At 34.4% G+C, this 22,648-nt stretch overlaps 1 protein-coding gene across 7 annotated transcripts in view; it reads left to right on the forward strand.

Annotated features, from left to right (window-relative positions):
* PPP3CB (protein phosphatase 3 catalytic subunit beta) overlaps nt 1-20,968 on the forward strand; it is a 44,556-nt gene extending 23,588 nt beyond the window's left edge. For 2 of the 7 annotated variants that reach the window (XM_067000535.1, XM_067000538.1), the window contains exons 6-15: nt 2,417-2,556; nt 2,655-2,732; nt 2,828-2,922; nt 4,493-4,618; nt 6,725-6,802; nt 8,366-8,392; nt 10,923-11,007; nt 11,939-12,036; nt 17,580-17,609; nt 19,283-20,968. In XM_067000535.1, coding sequence (XP_066856636.1) covers nt 2,417-2,556; nt 2,655-2,732; nt 2,828-2,922; nt 4,493-4,618; nt 6,725-6,802; nt 8,366-8,392; nt 10,923-11,007; nt 11,939-12,036; nt 17,580-17,609; nt 19,283-19,461 — 936 coding nt within the window. In that variant the 3' untranslated portion in view covers nt 19,462-20,968. The remainder of the gene's footprint in view (nt 1-2,416; nt 2,557-2,654; nt 2,733-2,827; nt 2,923-4,492; nt 4,619-6,724; nt 6,803-8,365; nt 8,393-10,922; nt 11,008-11,938; nt 12,037-17,579; nt 17,610-19,282) is intronic. The other 5 variants (XM_067000537.1, XM_048059963.2, XM_048059964.2 and 2 more) reach the window with 5 other exon arrangements.
* The last annotated feature ends 1,680 nt before the right edge of the window (nt 20,969-22,648 follow it).

A 22,648-nucleotide genomic window follows, 5' to 3' on the forward strand; every position in this document is an offset into this window, starting at 1 on the left:
TCCTAGGAATGTCTTTATAATCCCTTACTTCTTTTCTGTGGTATTCTGAAATTTTCTTTTCTTTAGTAATGTCTGTCTGCCACTCTTTACTGGCCTTCACATGATTTTTAGGGCTTTTAATATGTGATAGTTATCAGGAAAATTAGGTTAATTAAAACTTGCCTGTATCTTCAAGTATATGAAACTTCTCTGAAGGTGTTCTGCTTCAAAATTAAAGTATTTTTAATTTTCTATTCCTTAATATATCTCCAAGGTTTTGCTATTCCTTAATTTGAGCATTCATGTGGAGGTATGGTGCACTTCAGTATAGTAGCCTTGACTTCATAGTCCTAGTAAATTAATTTAGACTTAATTATTTTACAGTGTGCATTAAAAAACGCTACCCATTTCTGTTTTAACACCAGATACAGCAATTGTTATTCTTGAATAAAATTGTGTCATTTTCAGTTACCCTAATCTTGCTTAGAAATACGTTAAGCTGATTTATATTGAGATTCTGCTTTGCTGTAGTCACAACTTACTCAGAAATAGTTAATCATTAACAAGTGTTTTGAATTGACTTGTTCTTTGTTAACTTTATTGCTGTCCACACTTAGAGAAACCTTAACCTGATTATTATGATTTGATATATGCAATCTGGGTTGAATAGAAGTGACATTTCCTTAAATTTTGAAATGTCTTGGGAAATATGCCAGTTCTTAGATTGTCTAGTGAAGGAGACGCTGATTTGATGTGTATGTAAGTATGTTTATTTTTTACAAGCTGACCTCCTTACTTCAAGAAATGTCTACATTATTGTTTCAAATGCTAAGAAAAAGTAGCTTGGGAGAGGTGTGTTGCTTGCAGCAGTGAAAACTTTTTATTTATAATGTCTTCCTCTATCCATTCGGCCAAAGTCGTAAGGAAAATCCTTGAAGAAAAACTCAAGAAAATTTCTTAGAAATGCTTTCTAGACTTTCAGCCTTCTATGTTGCAGGAAACATCACGAAGCACAGAATTGAATCTTCCTTATTTGAATGCTTCTGTTAGCTTCTAGACACAAATTTATTGCTGGAGGTTTAGAAACTCGATGGTTTAATCTACAGAAATTCAGGTACTTGCAGAAGTTGATGGACTGATTTCTTCAATCTGGAAGGAGTATTCCATGCTGGGTTTATCATCCAGTGTGGGAAATGTTAAACCACTGGACTTTTGATATTGAATAAATTCCAACAACAACTTCAGTTAATACCTGCCTTGCCATTATCTGGCAGGAATTTGTAAAGATCTGGACCTTTCCACTTATGTTACAGGTGGCAGCCTCGGGAGCTCTGATTTTCCAGGGCATGTGAGAGCTTGGCACTACTGCTGGTTCCATATTTGAATGGATTCCTATGGACCGTTAGACTCAAATTCACCAGGTGCTCACCAAACCTCCCTTCGAACCTGTCATGAAGAGTTAAGTGTTCTCTAGTACCATCAAAGTCATCTTCTTTGGTATGGGAGGTAAAGTGAGATAAATGCACTGTCCATCAAAGAACCGTTCCTACATTTCTTGGATAAAATCATCTTGTGAACAAACTCCAGCTACATAAAGTTCAAATAAGCTTTACATTGAAACTGGGACATCTCATTTCTGCGACGTCAGAGATTGATTGAATGGTACTTAAACAGGGTATTTTCCTTTTACGTTAACAAATGTGCTGTCCTCCTTACCTCTGGCTCTTTTCACTGTGGTTACTAGCAATGTTACAGGCTGCTAGAGCAAGCGTTTCTAAGTGGAAATCTGTAAAGAAACAGCTAGAGGGAAGAAAAGCAAACAAACAAAGTCTCTCCCAAAATGCTTATGGCCCATTACACCAGGGGTATATTTGAGAAATAAAGCCTGTATGAAAGAAGTCTTAAGATGGCTATGCTAGTCATCTCTTCATTGCATTGTTGAACAGTCCACGATGGAGATGACTGTTTCAGGGGTTTGGTTTGGGTTTGATTTTTTTTGGATATATTTACTTTATTCTAGTCTATGCTAATTATTCATGCTTTTCTTTTACCATTCTTGTTTTCTGTACTGTTTCTCTTTGCTAATTCCTCGTAGTGTCTCCAGATTTGTAGATACGGCATGTGCATGAAAAAGGACCATCTAGTTTCTTGTCTGTAACTTGACTTTATATTACATATATCCATCAGTCTGGAACTTCTCTCTTTTCTCCTTACAACTAATAAATCTTATTGCTCTTAACAGGTTTGGTTCTTTTGGCATGCCTCTGCCTTATTTCATGACGAGGAGAGGAAAAAATATATAGAACCTTTCTCTTTGATATGGTTGGGTTTTATTCTGTAAATGCTTGGTATTGATGGATATGTAGTCTAACAAATGTGTAAAACTTACAGATTTAATATTTAAAGAATCTTTATGCTCTTGCTTTTTCTCAAACAGTTAGATAGATTCAAAGAGCCTCCAGCATTTGGACCAATGTGTGACTTACTGTGGTCAGATCCTTCAGAAGATTTTGGAAATGAAAGTTCACCAGAGCACTTCAGTCACAATACAGTCAGAGGATGCTCATACTTTTATAGGTGAGAGTATGCTAGGATCTATTTAATACATTCATGCTAAGTCTTCCTGCATATTTTATAGAGGGTTTCTTTTACTCACAGTTGTTTTCATTTCACAGCTATCCAGCAGTTTGTGAATTTTTGCAAAATAATAATTTGTTGTCAATCATTAGAGCACACGAAGCACAAGATGCAGGGTAAGTACATTCCTTCAAGAAATTATTCACAGTGTAAAATATAAAAAGAATTGCTTATTGCTATAAGATGTAAAATAATCTGTTTGGTTTTACAGTTATAGAATGTACAGGAAAAGTCAAACTACAGGGTTCCCATCATTAATAACAATTTTTTCAGCACCTAATTACCTTGATGTCTACAATAATAAAGGTAAGAACTTGTAATTAATATCTGTATGCAATGCTGAAATAAAAATGTGTTGTTAAAATAAAAATGTCTTACTACATAAGTCATCTAATGTCAACATTTTTCTGCCAGTTAAGAAATTAAAGGACCAAAAATCCTGAATGAAAGTTGTGTTGTGAAGTAACACACATGACATAAATTACAGTCTCATGTAAGAGTACCTTGGAGCTGAAATGTGGGCAGAAGTTTCTGTTGTAAAAATGGTTGTTATTTAATACTTACGAACGCATCACCTGGTGTTTTCCAGTCAGGCAAGGCTTTGCAGTGCTGTGAGTTTTCACTCCTCTGGTTGTCTTTAGTTTGTGAACTAAAGTAAGGAAGGGAGGAGGCATTGGTAAGTAGCCTATGCATGAGGTAGTTCGTGTTGTGTATCATGGCATCTGAGAGTCTTTAATTATGGACAGAAAAAATTACATGTGGATGAAATCCAAGAAAGTCAATTGTGGTAGGTACCTTGGTGAGGAAAGAGACAGAAATGGACAAAACGCCCATGCTTATAAATAGGTAGTCACTGGGAAGAAAATGAGACATGGAAGATATGTGTTCTCTGATCTTACAGGACAACAGTGGCTGTGTTTGGGAGATCAGGGAAGAGCAAATATTGATCTAAATACTGATCACCTTTGGAAATGTTATTAGGGAGGTGTCAAACAATTAATTTTTGTCCATACTCTGTTAGGGATGCAGTATAAAGTTGCACAGGAGACATGCTTAATAGTGCAGAGAAAGACATAAAAGTCAGAATTACAGAGAGCTTAACTGTGAATGAATATTATTGATATTATTTACTATTCAATACATTGAATTTTCTCCCACCCACCTCTGAAGAACCCTCACTCACCCAACCCATACCATTATGTAGGGTGATTAACTGCATAGAGGGAAAGATGAGCTGCTGTTACTTGCACTTGAAAGTAAAGGAGAAATAACAATAGCTTCAACTGTCTTTTTATGTTTTTCCATCATCTCTGTGGATATCACTTTTTAAGAATCTTTTTTCCCCTCAGCTATTCCCAGTGTAGTGCAAGCTAAAGTATGGAAAAGTGCAATCAAGGCTTATTTAGCCTTGGAATGCTTTTTTTTTTTTTTTTTCTGTTTTGTTTCTCTGCACTTTCTCCCTGATTTTTCTAGATTTCCCTGGCTTTATTCCACTCTGTAAGTCTGCATTCTGAGACTCCATGTTGCAATGTGGGAAGACGAATGCCAAGAGTAAAACCTGAAACTGAACATGCTGCTGTTCTGAGTTAGGATTTTGTTTAAAATCCTTTTCAGGACTTTTTGAAATCATTGTTCATTGTAGACTTTTAATGGGATAGTACAGAACTAAACTGATAAGTAACAGTACTTTAAACTGCAATAATTGCATTAAAATAAAATCCAAAATTCTCCACTAAAAATCTGTCACTTAAATACCGTGAAAGAAAGACAATGGAGTATCTCTGTTTTTATTTCGTCTGTAGTATAAAGTGTCTTTACATTAGTGATACTTGCAAGTTTTAAACAGTCTTTCCAAAATGTCTGAATTTTATTTTAGCTGCTGTATTAAAATATGAAAACAATGTGATGAATATTCGTCAGTTCAATTGTTCTCCTCATCCTTACTGGCTACCAAATTTTATGGATGTTTTTACATGGTCCTTGCCATTTGTTGGAGAAAAAGGTATGCAAGAGTTACAGACCAAATAATTTCTTTTCTGTATCTCCCAGTTTGTTGTTGTGAAGGGTTTTTTTGTTTCCTTTTGTTTTTGTTTGGCTTGGTGGTTTGTTTGGTTTTTTTTTGTTTGTTTTAATATTTACCAAATAAAGATTAATTTCATTGTTTTTGTGAAGTTGGTTATCTGCATTTGTCTTTATCAGGTAGACTTCTTGGATGCTTGATTAGAAAGAAAATCTGGTAAAGTTGTTAAGCTGACCCTGATGAGGGTTTTTTTTGGCATGTGAAGATAGTATGTCCAGGAAAAGATAGATTGAAGTAAAACAAGTCCTGCAGTTTTGGCTGTTTTCTTCAGTTGTTTTGGTCAAGATAACCTGGATCTAATAAAGGAAAAGTGTTAATACAAATTATAATTTCCATTGAGTGTATATATACCTGCATTGTTAGGAAGTACCTTTGAACTTCATTTGAAGTCAATATGAAAGGTGTTCATATTTTACAAAAGGCTAGGTTATATATAATGATTAATCTTGTATAGTTATAGGTGTAAACTATGTTGAGATGTTCCTGTAAAATTTTTATTTTATTAGGTAGCTATAACAGATTGACCTTCATTAAAATAACTCTTTTCAGTTATAATTTTTCTTATAAAAGATAATTTAGCACAGGTCCACTTTTTTCCGCTCTAGAGTTAATAACTCTAAATCTAGGACACTAGAGCTCCAAGTAGTCTTCAGTTAAAAAGCTATGAGGCTAGAGGCTATTTGGGTCTATTTAAAATGTCTCCATGACAGGAACTGCTCTTTTTGTAAAGAAGATATGGAAAGCTCTGTGTATTTCTTTGCAAAATACTCTAGAGATTATCTGTTTACAGTCGTACAGACACAGGATTCAAAATTTGTTCATGTTGTCTTCTTGTTGTCTTTAGTGAGCAGATACAAGCAAATAATTTAAACATTTTTTTATAATGGTTAGTCCATTCAACATTTTTTTTGATTTTTAAACTAAGGGACCTGAAGTTTGAAAGGAGATTTTGTTTCTTTCTCTTACCTGATGATGCAGTAAATAACCCTTTGCTGTTAAAAATTTTAACGGTGTTTATTTTACTTTTGTATAATACTGGTAAGGAGACACCAAGTACTATTAAATAAGTTCCTCATTGCCCCACTATATGCTTAAGACTGCTGGAATAATGGATCTTGTAATTTGTCATGACCTGTGGATATGTGCATACTTCAACTTTCAATGAAAGACACGGTGCCAATATTGTTTGGTCTACATTGAACAGATCAAAATCAGAATTATTTGTTGTACTTCTTCAGTAAAGTAGAGAGTAGCTCCCAAGAATGGAGAAGAGTAGCATAGCAGATGATACTGGGATTGTATGAAATAGTCACAAATAAATGCAGACAGGAAATTAAAAGGTTGCTAAACACCTGATTGAACTTCTGGAATAAGTTTCTAAGCCCTTTAGGAGGAAGAAGAAACTTGACTTTCTTAAGAAAAAGTATGATGCATGTGTGAAAGATTGAGTGATAGAATAAGGAGATTCCTGGAGGTAGAAAATGGAAGAATTTTGAAACAAGTTTCTGTATCTTCTATGCCAATGTTTAAGAGGAGTTTGAAAAGACATGGAGTTTGCACCATATTTATGCCATAATATTTTTTTGCTTCACTGCTTCTGCTAAATGCCTGCAGGTGCCAGGAATGGAATAGTTTTCACCTTTTTTTACCTAAATTTGAGCTGTCCAAATATTTTCCTATTTAAGTAAATTTTGCATAAAATTCACTTCAAATAAAGACTTACCCTGATGTAAAAATACTAATGTACAAGAAGAGAATTCTTGTCTAAAAGAACTTGTAAGATAGGAGAGAAAGCTGTGCGGTGTTCTTTTATAGGTGGTGTAATTTCTGGCTTTTTTTTTTGTGTGAATTTTTAAAATTCTGTGACAGTGCACATCAAGAAAACCACATTTTAGAGATTAGATTACTGAGCAGAGTTTATGAGGTGAGAAGTTCATTCACTACAGTTGCTGGTGACGAGTTACATCTTATGTGCTTTGGAAATATTTAAAATTCTTCAAGCAGTTAATTATTTTTTTCCATATACAGTTACAGAAATGTTGGTGAATGTTTTGAGCATTTGTTCTGATGATGAACTGATGACAGAAGGAGAAGATCAATTTGACGGTAGGGGTTAATTTTAGATTTTTTTTTTAATGGAAATAACATGTGAAACAGTAATTAACATAGTGGTACAATTTATTACCTGAAATTTGAAGAAAATTGCTGACAAATTTTTCCTTAGGTGATGAGAATTCTGGGGGAGGGAAGGGAATTGTTTTTTCACGTTTGTCATCAAGAAGCAGTGATTGTATCCTTTACAAAAATTCATATGTACCTTGTATTGAAAGCTGAAGCTTTGTGAAGAATTCTTAGAATTTGTTGGCACTTTATTTGAAAACATAACTAGACTTTAGTATTTGAAACATACTAAACTTACGTTACAGAACTACATCGTCTGATGTATACAATTAATAAACATCTAAATAGGGCGTTAATTATCTAGAATAAATTTATTATAAGCTCTTAATTTTCTTAATGATTGCTCTTCAGTGAAGAGTTCATAGAGGCAAAAACCAGATACAGTATTTCTTGTGGCAAAGTACTAGAGACTTGAAGTATGAAATGCGTTTAAATCTTGGTGTTTGAGCTTCAAGCATAAAAGTTAGAACTTTGTGTGCATTGTATAACAAGTATTCATGTAATAAATGATAACATCTTGTAAACTATGATACAGTCGATTGTTAAGATGTTTGTAATGTGATTAAGATGGTGATCAAGAGGCATGTAGCATTGAGACAGCACATCATACTTTTTTTTTCTGCAGTATTGCTTAACATCAGACCTGAAAGTTTTTCAGACTTGCTTCATTCTATCCAATAACAGAATTAATTTGTTGGATGGTTTGATGGCAGGGTAGGAAGAAGAAAAGTTTCAGCAGCCTTTGAGAAACACTAAAGATCAGTTATAAAAGATATTTGAAACGTGGTCCAATTCTTACTGTTCGGCAGTTACTGTGTTAAAATTTAGTAGCAGAATTGTGGTGTTCTAAAGTAGCTGTGTGTTTTAGATCGGAATGGTTATGAGCCACTTGAACTTTGCTGTCATTTACATAAAAAATCAGAAATAGTCTCAAACGTGATCCTGCAAACAGTGAATTTGTTTTTCATGCAAGTAATCGTACTGAATTGAACATAAAACAGTTATACCAAACATTTGCAGTATTTAGGGTATGGTGGTGTTCTGGGATGCTAGGATTTAGGTTGTCCGGCATAAGTGCGCCCATCAGTTGATTGCATATGCCCTCTCTTTAGTACAATAGATATAGTTTCCTAATTTGAATTATTTTAATTTTTTGTGTCTAACAATTTCTTTGCTTGGTGCATATGTCTTAATGCCACCTAGGTACTGTCTACGCTTTATCTTTCTATGTGAGTGATTTTTTTTAACTGTTGGCTTTTCAAGCTTTCACTTGTTTATCATCAAATTTTAAAATATACTCTACGATTCCACTTCTTGTTCAAAGAAAGCATTTTTAAGTGTTGCAATTTTCCATTTTCTTTTTTTTTCAAATTTCTTCACCATTCCTTCTTTATTACCACTGCCAAGTTAAATATCTTTATTTTATTTGTCTCACTCACCTTTTTCTCCATCGTTCACGTCCTTTTTTTCTGGACTCTCCATCTGAAGAGCGACTCATATATGGCAATAAAAAAGGTACAGACCAGACAGAGTAGGAATGTTTTGAAATATGACTTCATAGAACCTGCTAGTACAAGTATTAATGCAGAAAATATCTTTGTGTTGGAAGACATACAGCACTTTATTACTCGTTTTAATGGGATGTTTATACAGGTTTGTGAATTTCGTTATCAGAAGTCATATTCCAAGACATCTGTCTTTCTGTGCATGAATTTTTTCCTCCTTTCTTCCATTCCTTTTTTTTTTTTTGTAGAATTTCATTCTCTTTCCTATTTCTAAATCTTTATCTTTGGCCCTGCATGTGTAGGGAGCATTCAGTTGTCTGTCTTGATTTTTAATAATTTTATTGTAAGCATTTTTTAAGATTGTGCATGGAATGTGTTTATAGTGTTCCAAAACCTGGCTTGTCTAGTACTTTAGTTTCCTTCACCTGAGATGTTAAAAAGATACTTTGTATGTTCAATTTTGAAAATGGTTTGATGCAAAATTTCAGAAGTTGTCTAGAAATTTCAATTCATAGCTTATCACCTGCTTTTCTGAAATTCCAGGGTAGATATTTCTGTGCAGGAAAATTCTTCTGACCATTACTTACCTAATAGTCAGTTTGCTCTCTGTGTATATTTGCCACTTTAAGAGAGTATTTCTAATATTTGGGAATACATTCATTTATAGGGATACTTGGAAAGTTTATATGAATTCTTTGGAGCATAATAGTATGAGCATTTCGGAACTTGTTTCTTGTGCAGGCATTAGGAATGGGCAATGGGAGAGTTCTTTGTCATATCCCCTCTAATTTAGGGTGTAATCAAGACTTTCTTCTCCAGGCAGATGCTACTTGACTGTTCTCTGAACTAACCAGGATTCAGTGGCTAGATGTTGTGCAGTACTGCCTCCTGAAGTAATACATTCTACGTAATACCATAAACCAGCATTTCTCTTTTTATGGCATAGTGACCTACCAGAGTGGAAATATGGGCCCTAGCAGTGCCTGTAATCTTCTCCCCCTGAATGTTATGGCTCTGCAGCAGTGTAGCCTTCAAGAAACTGGTGTAGATGGGAAGAAAACTGAGTGACTTGCATGGAAGGTGTATGGTCCCTTATCTAGCTCTAGCTTTTACAAAAACTCTGAAAAAGCTTTCTCATTCCAGATCTTCAAGCTGTTATTTAATAGTGTTCAGAGAGAGAAATTGAAAACATCTAGAATATTAAAAAGTAACTTTTAAGCTGAATTATTTTCAGTAAATGTTGATTTTTTTATTCAGTCTATCCCCTTGTTTTTTTCAATGGCCTCCTTTTTTTCTTTTTTCTTTTTTTTGTTTGATGTCTGTAGTTCATTAAAGTTGTGCCTTTGTCTAAAAAAACTTAACTCAGCAGTTTTTTTTTTTTTCTTTTTGTATATTTCATTTAAATGGATTAAGATATTTGTTCTACCCCAGAATTCTTTCATCATGTTCATACCAAGGTTGTCTCTTCCTGCCTTTTTTTCTTTGTCTCTACTACACGTTTTCCTTTTTGTGTGGGTTTTTGTAGCAGTTGTTGTTTACCCCAATGTGCCCTTATCTTTTGTATTTCATTTGGTTTGGTGTTCAGGATTTGCAGTCCACCCACCCTTCTTCAACAGAAGGCCTTTTGCGTTCTTGCAGCAGTGGTCTGACAAGGTTTACTGTTGTGCTGTTTTGATATCTCCTCATCTGCCTATACTTTTTTAGGGGACCTGAGCTGTCTGCAAAAGGAAAGGAGGATGACTTTGACTATTATACATTGAACAAAACAAAAACCAGTGTTGAAGAAAGGCACTTATGTTTTTATAATATCAGTGCAGGCAAAGGTAGCTTTCGTTCCAAACCCAAAGCCTCCTTTCAGAATTTTGTCTTCACTTTTATCTGTCACAAATGGTATTTCTGTGCTCTGTGGAATATGCAGTATTTACTCCGTATCTTTGGTATTTGTAATTTCTGCAAGTGATGCAAACCTAAGATATATATAACGTAGAATTAGTCGGTAAAGGAGGTAACACTGCAATTCTTTGGCATTTTATTTTGGTTTTTAGTTTGTGCAGGTGTATGTTTTGGGAAATTGACTTAAAAACAAGAAAATCAGCAACTGTTTTCTCATGGACAGCTGTGCAAGAATTAGCAACTAATTTTTTTTTGTGGCTTTAATATCTCTGGCTTCTGTATTGAGCTACGTAGCTACATCCTAATGAACACAGACGTCAGTGAATAATTTGATGCATAAAATTAGGCAGATGAATTATCATAGTTACTCTGTTGTAATGACAGTAATTTAGATGCTTGCTAGCTTTAGCAAATCATTGTGAACATCCTAAAATTTTTTGTGTGTGTTTTGTGGACACGGAGGGTGATGATGGTTTTGGTGGTATTCTGAAGCCAGAATTTTATAATGTGGTGTTTTGTAAGTGTTTGGGTACTGGCCTCCTGTGAAGAATACTGAATTTAAACAGTTGCATTGAATTTGATATGCTGTGAAATGGTGGCTTTGTAAATATCAATGAGCTTGAGACTCTCTCTTATTCCATTGAAAGTAGGTACAGCTGCTGCACGGAAAGAAATAATCAGAAACAAAATTCGTGCAATTGGCAAGATGGCAAGAGTCTTCTCTGTTCTCAGGTACTTGGGTGGTTTATGCTTTCCTAAAACCCCTCTTAATATGTATATTAGGAAAACATACCTCTATTCCAGGGTAATAAATACCAAATGTTTTTCAGAGAGGTCATCGTGTATCAGAATCTTATTTTGCATATTGACGCACACCATTGATGTTGGTATTTTTGGTTAAAAATATTTTTAAGTTATTTTTGAGACATACCCAGGCATTAACTACAAGTGTTGGAAAGGCAATAGCAAAATAGAGATACTGAAATCAAGGGTGTGAAGGAGAAGGTCTGGGCTGGCTGGGAAAATTTGTGTCATAACTGAAAGTTCAGGACTTTGTGTTGGTGGTTGTTGTTGTTGTTGGGGGGGGGGGGGTTAGTTGCAGGTTTGGGACTCACTTATTTGTTTGCTTCCAGCTTTTAAAAAATACCGTTTTCTCCTGCTGGTCTAGACATAGAGATTTCGCAATCACGTTTACCCAAAATAGTAGTAGTATGTTATAGTACATGTATGGTGTGTGTTTGTGTGTGTATAGCTTTCCACAGACTATAATTGTTCAAATAGGGATATTTTTTTTGAAGCTGGTATCCTGAAGCTCAGACACGTTCAGTGAAATTGTGGGTTGTTTTATGGCACTGAGTTATGCACAGTACCTCATGAAGCATTCAAAATTAATGAGCCTGCACGCGAATAATTGCTTATAAGTTATTTCAGAAGTAATCAGTGTTTATAACTCCTAGACAGGAAAGAATAGTATGGCATAGAAATATTTGTTGATGATTAAATTGAATTTGTTGTTGATTAAATTTGAATTTGCATTAGCCTTGGCATGGATAAAGGACAGCAAAAATAGGCTCTCCCTTTCCCCATTCCTTATTTTGCTTTAATACAGGTATTCATGAGCAGGTACTTAAGTTTTCGTTACCGTTGTTTTTTCTTACACCAGGGAGGAGAGTGAAAGTGTGCTGACACTCAAGGGTTTGACTCCCACTGGAATGTTACCTAGCGGAGTGTTGGCTGGAGGACGACAGACCCTGCAAAGTGGTAATGATGTTATGCAACTTGCTGTGCCTCAAATGGACTGGGGCACATCTCACTCTTTTGCTAACACTACACATAATGCATGCAGGGAATTTCTTATGCTTTTCAGTTCTTGTCTTAGCGGCTGAAACAAGCATAGTGTTATGTGTTAATCAGGCAATGTGAAATGGATACTTAACCAGGGTATAAAACTAAAAGCAATTGAGTTCAGCCGTGTCAGGCCACATTTTTCAGACTTTGAGCTTCCGTAGTTTACAATTTTTTAGGTGATGCAGATGTCTCAGGTGGAGTGACCTTATAAATCTGATATTAAGGTATTTGGTTGTTACAGATACAAGAATTACAATGTAATTTTGCATCCTTACTTCTCTGCTTTCCATTAAAATGATTTTATCATAGATGTATTAGTATTTTCATTGACGATGTCAAATTCTTACTGATAATAATCTTAACAAACAACTACAGGCTGCAGAGTTCCATATTACACTCCATTGATAGATTGAAATGTGCTTCGTTTTGTACCCTGGTAATTAATGCCAAAGTTTGTTCTCTATGTTGTTTGTCAAATGTTCTATGTATAATTGACCTCCCTGAATTGTCCTTGTAACATGCTGTTTCCTTCCTCTGCAGATGTAGCTGCTTTCTTAGATCTGTCTGTCTCTCTCTAGGTATAGATGTATGTCTGTATAAGTGTTAAAATTAAACCACTATCCCAGACACTTGTCTGTCTCTTGATGTAGAAGCAATGTTGTAGCACCTTGTTTTTGAGGTTTGCTGCATTTGCTGCTGCACATTGTCTGTGCATTTTGAACAATAATGTACTTGAAAAGTATTCAGTAATTGTTATAAAATCAGTTGAGAATAAAGGGATTGAATTTAAAACTTGTAAATAAATCAAAATAAAAGGGTGTTATTAAGTGTGCATATATTTTTTGCATGAAAATAAAAAGAACTCTATACAAAATATACCTGTAATCTGGCTCATTGAATATTTTGTAAAAGGTTTTTCTTCTTTTTTTTTTAGTTTGTTGAATCATTGGATCATATTTTTCACAAGGCCCATAAACAATTAGCTAGGCTTAGGAAGAACACTGTGAGATTGTACCAAATGTATTACAAAATGAAGTCCAGGTTTCTGTTCACAGCGATGGATAACTAAAATATATCCATCTGAAACTGGACTTCCTATCAGCAGCTCTCAACATAAATTATTCAATGACAAAAGATATATCAAAAGATATTTTTATTTGCCAATCTTAGGTTTTAATAGAACGTATAAAAATGTCATATTTGACCAATTAATTTTATAGCAGTTGAAAGACTGTGATATATTGATGAACTGAATACCATTTTTTATACAATCTCTTTTCCAAGAGCTGCTGCTGTTCTCATTTTGGGATTTAGGATATTTATGTGTATACTTTTAAATTTCCTATGTAGTGGTTTTTTGTTTTTTAAACCCTTTCACTACATTTTCTATTAAACTATCAAAGCTGTTCTCTTATAGCTTTGAAACATGAATGTCACATTTTAAGTCATTTCTCAGTGGACATATAATGTCTGCAAGTAAGTTTATATGTCCAGTGTGTGTATGTGATTGTTTTGTGAATGTCTATAACAAGAAGTGATGTATGTTTCCTAATCCATCCAACTTTTTCAAAAGCGTATGTCCTAGTTTTAGTTTTCATTGTTTAATAAGATACTTTATATGCTTAAAAGAGTTCGTACTCCTCTCATTCATTTAAGAGATTTTTAACCATGTTGCATTGCAAATATTAAGAGAGGATCAAACTGACTAGAAAATTTTTTAACATAAAACTTTGTACCATTATTGAAAAAGTGGGTTGTTTGGAAAGTATGCAAAATGCATTTTGGATTTTTGTGTGTTTTTTTTTTTTACTAGAATTTTTAATGGCAATATTCCTTGAAGCATTACATTAATATACCTCATTTGTTTAATCATGTTGATTGTTCAAAATAACTCATGCTGACTGTAAGTTCTCCTCAAATTGCAGTAACTTCTTTTTACCGATAAGAATTTTACTGTCTCATTTTTCAAAAAGAAGTTTTCAAATTTACTATGCTCAACTGCAAAACTAAAAGTAAACCAAAAATAAAATAAAACTTCACTAACATACTTTACTAAGCCTTCACAACATCAGTGAATTCATATTCTTGGCAAAATATGGTCACTGATAGCATAGTAGGATTTTTGTATTAGAAATTTTTAATTACTTCTTGAAGGATATTGCAGTGTGTTGATCAATATACTATCAATAACTTATCTCAAACCCCTAGATTTGGGAAAATAAATAGTATTCATTGTCGTACTCTTTTTGCTTATCCTATTTTATTCATGAAAAAATTCACGAAGATCTATGTGGGCTGTTTCCCAGTAAATCTCTAAGAAGCTGAGAAAGTTATAAGAAATTGGAGTGTATGTCTACGTTCCTCTAGAGATCTGGGCGGAAATTTTTTTATCAGGCCAAAATATATGCAAACATTGTATATGTATTGCATTAATGGTGTCTTAGTTGCTTTGAATTGGATTACATTCAGATCCAGCTTCATCTTTTGGAGTAGTAAAATCTGAATTGCAATGGTATTTTATTTTGAAGCATCAGTAAATAAGCACAATAAATTCTTAATCTCAATAACGCATTTTGTGCTAGATCTTAGCGTATACCAATACTGTTTCAAGAATTTGTTCAACCATGCCTGCTGTCTTTGGTAAGATAGAGGCCATTCTCATAGAAGGAGTGAAGCTTGTTGGCATTGATGTGATGCAGAGTGGGGCGCCAAAAGTGTTAATCAATCTAATACAACTGCTTTATGGGAGATGGTTGAACAGATTCTTACTGCAAAAGGGAGGATTGTGAGGGTAAAATAGAAATTTTAACTGCAGTTAAAGCATTAAACAAAGACAAAGATAATTTTGAAAATTAATGTAACACTACATCCTATAGGAGTCGATATCTGATTTTTTTTTCTAGAAACACATGGATATATTTTTTGAAAAAGAATCAAAAATTATTTCTAGATAGCTTTATTTTACTAGGATAAAAATACACTTTGAGAAATTATAGCCTTTGATATGTCTCTATAAACTCTGGATTTATGGTTTTGATTAATTACTTTATTTACATTATAGAAGCTCAAATGTTAAAGACCATACTTAAGTATCATTGCCTAGTGAACTGTGAACTGAAATAGTCAACCTCTGTTTAAAACAACAAAACTGCCCTAAAAAGCCTTATTCAGCACATAAAAAGCCATAAGCCTAAATTTAAAATCTTAATACTTAATACAGTTAATACAGTTTAATTAGACAAATACTTCTTGATCAGAGTCATTGCTAACCTTACTATTAGTCAGAGTGACAATGAGAATTTTTTTTGTTGATTTTGTATTGTAAGGTGACAACAATTTTGTATCAGATCTGTCTCCTAAGTAAAACAGGGCGAGAGTTGGAGTTGAGAAAGGAAATGCTTAAAATTTGCTGGGAAAGTGAGAATTTTCAGAATGAAGAGTTCAGGTTTATAAAATATATTAATATGATGCAGTATTTTTTCTAGATTTATCAGGATCTATCAAGGATACAGTTTTAATTTAGAGGTACCTGCAAAAGAGAATCCAACAAAATTATATTCCAAATTGAGTCTTTACAGTGTGTTTTTTAAATGATTGTATTTTCCAGTCAGTTTGTTCTTTTATGTCAAGGTGAAAGTTATCTTTTCTTAAGTGCATTGTATATTCCAAGATATATTTTGGAGATAAGGTAGTGATAAAATTAGAATGAATTAGGAGTAAATTTTAAAATCTGTATTTATTATGAAGCTACATAATTTACAGAGATAAATTAGTATTCATGATCTTTTCAGGAAAAGATTGAAAACAAAGACTTCACGGGTAACAGGAAATGGTGGAAAGAGGTGGTTTTTTTGACGTAGTTTTATATTTACATGGCAAATTGGTTGTAGTATGAAAATATGTATTTGGTAACTTTCTAAAATAATTATTTTTTACAAAATGAGAAAGCTTTTTCACTAATGTAAACATAAATAGTGATCTATTCAAGTGGCTTTTTGATATAATTTTGGGATTCCCCTTGCCTCTTTAGATTTGCACAAGATTTTTTTATTATTACTTTTTTTGGCAGCTGGGAATGTGCAGTATGTAAAAATTAAAACGCTGCATTACCCTTACGTATTCCACATAATTTTATTATGAATTCAAGTTTTTTATTTTATTTTTTAGAACATCTCATTGGAAATGATAATTTGATATAATAGGTTAAGGCAGAGTGTAGGCAGTTGATAATACATGTGCTGTCTGGTTTATGCTCAGTAGGAAACGAGAAGTACTAAGCTTTTAATTCACCTTAAAGAATTCTATTCTTCAGCACATACGAAGCACAAGCCTAAATTTAAAATTTTCTTCTTATTAAAATTTTCTTAATTTAGCTAGTTTGCTTAACACTCGCTTGAATACTCCTTAATGATATCCTTTGTTATCTGTATCAAGCACCACGAAAGTAGGTTTACAACTATGTATACATTTTTTTGTTAAAGTATATTGCTTTATGATATTAAGAGGCATGGTAAATAGTAGGGGAGGTAAAAAGTTGTTACCATTATTGAAATTTAGTTACTATTTAGATCTTAGTGGCAAGTGGTTTATTTGTCTGGTCTAATAGAAGATGATTTTAATATCCTGATAGCCTTACGTTATAGCTTTGACTTTAGATCTAAAACAATAAACAATGGAAAAATCTTACACCTATGACATTACAGCATTTGTCGTGGTTACTTAGTTCAAAAAAATAGTAAGCTAGGTTTTTATTCCTATCCACATAAAGTCATCCACCAAGACTATGTTAAATCGAGGGCTCTTCCTGCTCTAGACTTCGTTGCGGATTCAACTAAAAAATTTACGAGGCTTTGTAAATATGACTTGCTAAATTTGTCTTTTATGGTTTAAATTTCACAGTTCAGTTCTCAAAGATACACATTTAAGCATAAAATACGGTGAGAAATTGAACGACTAGTTTAACCTCAGGGAGCTAGCCATAACAAGAAAAACATGTTATTAGAACACTGACAGTGTTGTATTTATTGCATATTTCCTGGTAATTTAATGAAGCTCAGTAATACATTTTAATCTTCAGAAAGAGTAATCTCATGGATTTTCTTTTTAACTTTAACATCATAACCATAACTTTAACATCAGTTGAAATTTTATGTTGCTGCTTTAAAATTATATATATATCTTTTAGAAATGTACATTTAAAACCATAAATGAAGTTCTAGTAATTAGTGTTTCTCTTGATATACTTTTAGTTGATAAATTGTAATAGTTAAAATGTAGGAGAAATTTCACTTTACGCTTAAAAACAACCCCCAAAACCTTAATTATAATTTTAAATAATTGTAATCTAATCTGGCGTAGCATATTATATTAAATTGATCATTGCCTTTTCTGCTATGCGATATTACACTCTTCATCTTTCTCATTCATTTTGCATGCATCTGCTCACTTCTGTACAGCCACTGTAGAGGCAATTGAGGCTGAAAAAGGTATGATCAGAGTCTTTGCCATTGGCAGAGATCTGTGGTGTCTGGGAGGGAATTCAAAAGTACTCTGTGTGGGTGTGTTTTACTTTCAACTTGCACAAGCAGAGATGAATCAACTGTATTGATTCATCCCTTTGACATGTAACATTCATTTCTGGCCTCAGGATGATGATTATCTTTAATATTTTAGGGATATTCTTGGGGTTTGGGGTCTTTGTTTGTTTTTACAAAATATGCAGTAGGTTTTTGTATAATAGCATGTTGTGATACGTGGTGTTGTCTTGAAATCGTTAAAATGATAGTGTTTAGTGTGTTTTTTTTTCTGTATTCAACTGCAAGGGTTTGTTGGGGGGGGTGGGTTACCTGTGGAAGGAGGGTTTATGCATGCCTTTTTTCATAAAAACAATTTTTAATGGCTTTGAACGTAATTTTTTAAAACTTCCTCTAACTGTTCTGGTAGTGCAAGACATACAACTGTAATTTTTTTTCCTATGGGTTTTGCACATAATTTGATGACCAAATTTATTTCCAGTATATAGGCTAACCTACTGGTATGAGGCGTATTAAATTCCATGGATTATCAGTGCTTCTGTGCTAAATAAGCTGCTGTATGTACATCCTTTTTAGCAGCGTTGAGTAAAATGCCTTCAGATTATTTGGTATTCAAGTACTCAAATTCAGATTGTTGAAGTTTTTTCATAGACCCTTTAATTTCCTCTTGCTCTATATTCAATGAAGTGAATGACAAACAGCATAGCAATTGGGACAGCTACCTTTGTGTGTATTCTAATTTGGATGCAAAGCACCATTTAATAACTGCATTGTTTGTTTTTTAATTAAGGAAGTCAGATGTCCAAAAATACAAACGAGGGCCATATTCTGTTCTCTCACACATGTGCAAGAGGTTCCGTTGTTGTGAGTGGAAAGCTGTACTTAAATCTCCAAAGAATTATTTCATCCCAAAGGCTTCGGTCTTACTATGTGGTCAACTATTTTCAGGTCTAAATTCAACTACAGACCTCATTCATTAAAATAATTAGTAGAAAAATAATACCTATTTTCTATACGTATTTTAAATACATACGTATTTAAACGATTCCATTGTTTGAACACAGTGCTAACCTAGTGATTGTGGTTGTGTCCATTTCCATCATCCACGTGATTAGCACAGAATGTGATCCATATCCCGCAGTTTTGCCTGCATAAAAACTGCAGGATCAGGCCATCAGCGTGTATGCAGAACATAAATCTCCTGTTACTTTTGTAACCCTTTGCTGCTTTGCCTCCACCGCACTTGCTGTGCTGCTTAGATCTTACTGACATTCCATTGAAGACAACGGGGATGTTAAAAGATAAGCCTGATGAACCTGACAGCAGAAGCAACTGGTGCTTAGAGCTGGCCACACCAGGGACATGCAGAAGCAATCAAGTGGGCTTAAGCGCCTTGATTCCTACTTGCAGAATATTTGCCATACTTTGTTCTTTTTGTTATAAACCGAGATCATGATAGCCGTATCACGAGAGCAGATTAGAGAAGCTTTTACCTAGTACAGATACAGAGCCACACATTTCTTTGGCTGATTTCTTACCTGTTTTTAAACATCATTTATTAGAAAAAGTGTATGCTTTCAACTTATTTTTCCATTACTGACATATCAAATTTGCATTTTGTTAAGCAATACGAGGATTCTCTCCGCAACATAAAATCTGCAGTTTTGAAGAAGCAAAAGGTTTGGATAGGATCAATGAGAGAATGCCACCGAGAAAAGATGCTCTTCAACAAGATGGTATTAATACTATAAACGCAACAAATGCCAATGGAAACAATGGAACTGGCAACAACAATGCACAGTGACCACGTCAACTTCTGGTTTACTCACTTATGTCTTGCCTGAGAATTCCTAGATTATTGCTTTTTGATGTGACAACAGATGAAACAGACAGGGGGATCAGCTGTAGTGACCACTTAGTAAGAGGTGGAAAACCAACTAACTTGATCCTGCTGAAGAAAAATCATCGTGCTTTTGAGACAACAGCCCCTCTCCTCACATGGTGACACGACCTCCTGGGAGCATGCTTCGTGGATTTACACACAGTCCATCGCCGGCTGCTGCATCTTCAGAAGAGATCTGAGGAGAGAATCGGGCTGTTATCGCTAAAGCACATCTAGACTAGCATCTTACGCTTATTGTTGTCAACACTTTAAGTTTACAAATGGGATTTTCTTTCAGTAGAGGTAGCTCGTTTGTTTGTTTTTTTAAATCAGACTTTCAAATACAACCCTAAGAGCTAACTATTTATTAATGGACATCAGTTTCATGAAATGTCTTTAAAACAATAGATTAGAAAGGTCTTAAAATATCTGAGGCTGCAAAAACTGTATTTTAAATGGAAAAAAATGCCAAAAAAATCTCAGTTGGTCATTCTGTAAAATGCTGACCTCAGGTTTACTCCTTAGATGTTGCTAATTCTATATTTTATTCACTGTGTTTTTTAGTTACAGCTTATCAGAAGATTTCTATGTAGGAATGTTTATTACTTGAACACAGATTTTAAGAAATATTTAATTTAGAAACATTTTTGCCCAGCTTTTTCAAGACTCTTCCCCATCTTGAATTTTAAAAAAAATATATATACTAATTTTAAAAGTAAGAAAAATATGGAAGTGTTAATTTTAAGGTACTTTTAATTGAACTTTGTACATTGTTTAAGGAAATTTTGATTCATATCAAGTCTGTAAAGCTTGGCATTGTATTTTGTGTATGCATGTTTTCATTTTGCAAATATTTAATATATAGACCTATGATGTACATCTATAGGTTACGTAGATGTTATGGGTACTTTTACTTTATTGTGAGTATTACAGTTGCGTAAATAGCTAGTAATCACTGGGCTGAATAGCTGCAAGCTTTTTATCATTTTTTAAGCTGCAAAGCAAACTGAAACTATTGGGCATACTTTTTGTTCTAGGCAAAGCAGCACGTAAGCAATTGCTCTGTTCAACTGCTAAGGCATTAGTGAAAGTGTAAACTTGAGACTGCATGTATTTTGATATCTACAGGACTGCTTGGTTAAAATAAAAATTGAAGCCCTGTGCTAATTTGTTCACAAATAATGGACTGTACTGATTGCCACTGTACTTTGTTACCTATTTTGACATTTGCTACGTGTCCTTCTCATCCCCTGGAACACAACTTGAAACGTATGTCACTAGAGTTCATCTCCCTTTTTTTTTGTTTGCCATGAAGTACAATCTGTACGTACCCCTGTCAAAGTTGGAAATTTTATGCATGTTCTGAACTATTCAAGTATTTTATAAACAGTAGCACACAATAAATTTTGTGCATGGGCTGCGGCTCTTATCATTGTGTATTGGTTTTATTTGGCATACTTAGGTCTAATCTGACTCTGAAAATTGTTTTGAAATGAAATACTGTTCAACATTTAAGCTATTGAAAATACAGCCTAAGAGGTGAGATTTAGCTTGCAAAGAACTAGTTTACCATAAATGCTGTTTAATTAGGATATTACTCCTGCTTTTTTTCCCCCCCCTTTTTTTTTTTTTTTTGAGTTCTTTCTCATATATTAAGCACCTGAACATTTTCTATGTGCTAGACTGGACATCCATTGTTAGTTTGTACAGAGTTTTAAGAGCAGTGTTAGTTTTTTATAGAGAGGCTGTGAAGCACAGCCGCATCTTGTTTGTTGCTTTGACTAAGTGTGTTCAAGACACTAGTGAAGTGTGTTGGGACTGCTTTGGGAGGGGCTGTTTGTTTTGACAGCAAAGTTGTCTGATCTTCTCTTGGTATATTGTCTTTGAAGTATGTAGGGCAAACTGCTGAGCAGGATGAGAATGAAGATGAAAAAAATGTGACACGTGGGATTTTAATGTCTGATTTTACTTTATTGCAGATGTGTTCTGATTGGAAACTATTCTCAAAGTTTGTCTGCAGAAGATCAAGTCAAAAAATGGTAAGTTTTTTTTATGAAACAACCTCCATACTAGTGAGCTGTACAGTCTGTGTGTGATGTTGTGATAGAGCAGACCAAACGCATGCTACTGAAGTACAACTGAGATTTTACATGGCAAACAATATGATGGTACCTTCCTCCTTGTAAGCACTAATGAAAACGTCTCAGTCTCACATGACAGTATATCCATGATTTGATACTCAGATCTTAGTTCCCATTACGATTCTGACTAGCTGGAATTGTGTACACAGAGAAAATACAAATTCAGTCTTTGTGTGGAAGGAGCTCACGGTAATTGGAGAGAACAGCTTCTTGTCCAGCAGTCAGTGCTCTGATTCCTCAACAGTAATCAGTTGTATGAGTAGTTTTTACCAGGTATGAAGGCAGAGGTACAGTAAAGGAAACTTTCTGGGCAATTTTTGTCAGTCTCTTCTCTCGTTCTCTCGTGCTAGGTACTTTCGTGTTGCCCTTTAAGCAAGCCCTCGGTTGACAGGACTGTGTCTGTGGGCCTTCTCTGTTTAGGAATTAAGTACTCATTTTTTGCTGCTGTGTTTCTGAAAGGTGGAGCCTGCAGCTGTCTCTAATTCTTGTATTGTTGATGAGAAAAAAAAAATGTATCCTCCCTCCCAGAAAACCGTAAGTAGTTTTGCTTTATTTGTTTTCTGCTTTCAGTGTTTTAAGTGGGGGGAGGCTCTGTGTGTCATTAGTCTATTCTTGTGTTAGGAGGGGAGAATGCTAGGAAAATAAATTTGTGAACCGAAGGATGCAAGTAGCAAAGCATGGCTGGTTCCTGGCTCATGCCAGAGCAGTCACTGCTTACTTCTGCTCCGCTGCATGGGGCTCAGTGGGCAACCCCAGAGGGCTCAGAGTCCTGGCCACATCCTGCCCTGAGCTGCTGGATCTCAACAGCACCTGTAGTGCTGCGACCTGCAGTGAGGATTCAGAGATGGCTGGGGACTGGGGGGAGGTGTTCCAGCTGCTCTGAGAAATCTAAATGCATTTTAGTGAAATTGAAAAGGGGGCCTGAAAGTACAGAATGTGTTTGAGTGTGGTGTTCTGGGGTCATGCCA

The sequence above is a fragment of the Anser cygnoides genome, chromosome 7 (genome assembly GCF_040182565.1).
Source record: "Anser cygnoides isolate HZ-2024a breed goose chromosome 7, Taihu_goose_T2T_genome, whole genome shotgun sequence".
In the NCBI taxonomy this organism is placed as follows: Eukaryota; Metazoa; Chordata; class Aves; order Anseriformes; family Anatidae; genus Anser; species Anser cygnoides.